This window comes from Calliopsis andreniformis, chromosome 2 (genome assembly GCF_051401765.1).
Source record: "Calliopsis andreniformis isolate RMS-2024a chromosome 2, iyCalAndr_principal, whole genome shotgun sequence".
Classification (NCBI taxonomy): Eukaryota; Metazoa; Arthropoda; class Insecta; order Hymenoptera; family Andrenidae; genus Calliopsis; species Calliopsis andreniformis.
Window position 1 is genome coordinate 8270662 of NC_135063.1, and position 3713 is coordinate 8274374.

At 39.3% G+C, this 3713-nt stretch overlaps 1 protein-coding gene across 1 annotated transcript; it reads right to left on the reverse strand.

Moving 5' to 3' along the window:
* Positions 1–452: 452 nt before the first annotated feature.
* On the reverse strand, positions 453–3482 carry LOC143188280 (uncharacterized). The gene is made up of 3 exons (XM_076392473.1): positions 3423–3482; positions 872–1002; positions 453–792 (listed from the first exon to the last, which is right to left on the reverse strand). The coding sequence occupies exons 1-3, from the start codon at positions 3470–3472 to the stop codon at positions 659–661; spliced, it is 315 nt and encodes a 104-aa protein (XP_076248588.1). The 5' UTR covers positions 3473–3482; the 3' UTR covers positions 453–658.
* Positions 3483–3713: the final 231 nt, after the last annotated feature.

The following is a 3713-nucleotide window of genomic DNA, read 5'->3' on the forward strand; positions in this document are numbered from 1 at the left end:
TTTCATTTATGAAACAAATGTGCCATATGTGGCTTCGATACTGTCGACTTATTTTCTAGAAAGTTTAGTTTCAATTTTCTTCTTTCTGTAGCTTTTACATTTTAATCAGTCACTTAACTTTTTTTCTTCGATGCTTATCGTGATTTCTACAATCTTCGAATCTTTAAATATAGTTAATGGCAACATCAGTTTTTACTAAATAATTTTTTAAAGTTTAGCTGCTTTAAAAATACGAAAAAGAAGAGGAGATTCGTATTTATTTTAACGATGTTAAATCTTAAAGCAGTCGATTGAACTGACAGTATTTACATAACTTTTTAATAATTTTTAAAGAATACCTGCATAATAATTTACACAATTAATTTAAATGAATATAAATCAATGTTTATCATTTAGTTTCACTATGTTAAAAAGAAAGAAGGTTCCTTTATCATCATACAAAGCTCTTTCTCACAAAACTGAGGTCTGGTACAACCATGAGTTGCTCCACAGGCAAATAGCTGAAAGCAAATACCCGACTTCGAATTTGATGATAAGTATCAGCGTACCGTTTATGATAACAGCCACTCCCTTACAGTGGTTGCTTATCAGTTATCAGGCTTATCACAGAAACTACTGCCTTATCGTCAGAGAACGGAAAGAGAAGGAATTCAAGCTTTCACTGTTTCCCTCCCTTCTTATTTGGCGCTGAGCTCGATATGCACTGCTTAGCAGGTGGTTCCCTCTGCGGCAAAATATCGTACTCGCCGTCGTCCTGATGCCTGTATCCTGGATGTCCTTTTACCCTTCCTCCTAGCAGGAACGATCGATTTTTTTTTACATAAAAATAATGATATACTCATTTCGTATTTTCGAGGAGATGTGAACTCACCAGAAAGATAATATTGTCCTATGAGAAAGCTTGGAAGGAGACAGATTTTATTTTCGAATTGAAAAGTCCTTGCTAGCTCGAAGGATATCACGACAGGGATCTTCTTTTCCATCAGGATGCGCCTCCTGATCCTGTTTAATTGCGCGGTTCAATCAAAAATTGAATAAGACGAGGATGAAGAGAAAGGAAGAGTCAATTGCAGTGTATGAAACAGTTTTCTTAGCCTTGATTCCTTTCTGCCAATTCAGTTTGCAAACTTAAAAATTCTACAATGTTAGATATACCAATTTTTGTATAAATAATTTTTAACACCAATTTGATGCTAATAAAGTCATTAAGTTGTAGGATTTGTCAAATTAGGATTCAACATGAAGTATAAAACAAGACAAATGATTCCATTTGGATGTAAGCTTAGCAGAGACAAAATATGCCAATGTTGAGCTTCCAGAATTCTTTGACTACTCTCAATGCTAAAAGAAACATAGTACCAGAAGTGAAAAGATACAAATGATTACCTAAACATTTAACAAAATCACAGAATTCTAGTATTTAGCAATTTAGGGTGCAAGAAAAACCATAAAAGGAGGTACACAATTCTGTCTAAATACAATTCTAACATAGACAAAATTCTACAAAGCAGAGCCTGCAAAGATCACATCGCTTAGAAAGAGAAAATTCACTCCAAAAAATCCCTTGAACCCGACCCAAACACCACTGAACTCAATACGTACAAGTCTAATCAGCTCTACCTAACAATCGATATAAGTCTCAATAATCTCCCATCACGTTCCATTATACCTCCATACAAGGGTCATCAACTGTTCCTCAACCGTAATGAGACAAACAACGTTGCACCAGGGGACACTCCACATTTTCCACCCGTGATGGAAAACGCGACAGAAGCGGTGCTCGACAATCGGGCAGGAAAGAAGAGAAAGAAGGGCAGGGCGGTGGGAGAGGCGAGGAGAAGTGGCTCTGGGGGGAACCAGGGACTGCAAATTATTTCGTGAAGTGCCATTAATAGCGACGTAATAGCTAGAATAGCAGGCGCATAACGATACGCGAGTTGGTAGGCGCGCAACCGTTGTCGCGTGTGCGAGCGTGTGCGCGCCACCGACGGATACCAAATGTTGCTGACGACTAGAACAAAACGGAGGGAAATAAGAAGAAAGAGAGCGCGGAGCAACCCTGGTCTCGTTCATTGTAACCAATAATTACCTTGTCTACGTGCTCTGTGCGTGGTCGTATTGTAATTAAACAAAGGAGGCTTGCGCGTGTGTGGTGCAACCGTTGGCGCTACGGTTAGCCTCTGGAGTCCCTTTCACGCTAAATGCACTAGGTATGCACCCCGACAGGCTGTCAGGACGCCGTTTGGTGAATTGTGAAAAGAATAGTTCGACGTGTTGCTTCCGTGTTCGAGCGCCAGCGATGTCTTTGGACTTTTTATCTTAAATTTTGTTATCCTACTCTAGGATATCTTATCCTAGATATTGTTAAATGGCTGTTAAGAGACGTGAATGAAAATTTTGTTTATTTTGGATTATGTAATTTTTCGTGTCATTGAAGTCTTGAATATTTGAGGATCCTTATTGGGAATGTTATTTGGTCATACGTATTGTTCGAATAAAATAATTTTTACATAGAACTCTGGAGCCTCCATTGGCTTTAAAAATGCAATTGAGTCATGATTGTTCTTATAGTAAGTGATGATATTTACATTGAATTAGTTTTTTGGTTTTTATGTAATAAAAAAATTGAAATATGTTTATGATGGTCTTGAGTAGAGACACTCTAAAGTAGGTAATGTTTTATGTTCTTCTATTAGGCTTTAGAATAGATGTCATCATGTTTTACCTAATGGTGCCTTTAGACTAAGCGATCGAATGTTCATTCTTCTCCAAGTTCAGCAAAATTCCAATTATTACTACTGAACAAAATCGACAAATGAATGAACGAATACTCGTGTCACTAGAATTTTGCTAAAATAGGAGAAGAACGAGCATTCGCTCGCTTGGTCTAAGTACACCGTGAGACATAATTTTAAGATTCCATACTCGACTTCCTTCCTCTTAGTCTACGTCAGGGCCCCACTCAAATGTCATCATTTGCATCTTATATTTCTGTTTAAGTGCTGCTAAAGTAACTTTGTCAGACATTACGGTAGTCATTTGTGTCTTTTCACTTCTGAAATGACATTCAACTCAGGATACAGAGACTCCTGCACGCTTCTTCCTTCGCCTCTGTGTTAGACCTGCATTCAAATGTACTCGTTCGCGCTGTTTTATGGCCCGTGTCAAGTCTAACTTCACCCTAGAATTCCTTTTGCTTTGTTCGACGCTATCTATGTTAAGCTTCTTCTCAGGTGAAGACCAGCGTCGTTCCACGTCCTACGTCGACTTCAACCGAATCGATTCTAAACTCTGCCGATTAATCTCCACTTTTTATCTCTATTGACACTGCGCAGACTGGGCTCGTTCAGAACACTTGTTTCGCGGAAGTTCATCCAGATGATGGGCTACGAAGGAAAAATCGTACGATGCGAATAGATTACCTTGCAAATATGAGCCTCGTCGTACTTGCGCTCGTCCGTGCGTGTTCCATGCGACCAGGCGTGTCGTTATCATTGTCTTCGCAATGCAAACTGCGGCCACGGAACCATTAACGCGCATATGCTTATCATGCGTTTCCGCTCGTGCGTGCGCGTCCACGTACGAGCCATTCCCCCCGCCAGAGGAATACTAAATAACGACGAGCCTCGTTTTTAAACTTTACCCACATCCCCAGTACACGCCGATGTATCTAACTTTTGCGAAATGTTATCGTACATTGAATATCAAGTCAT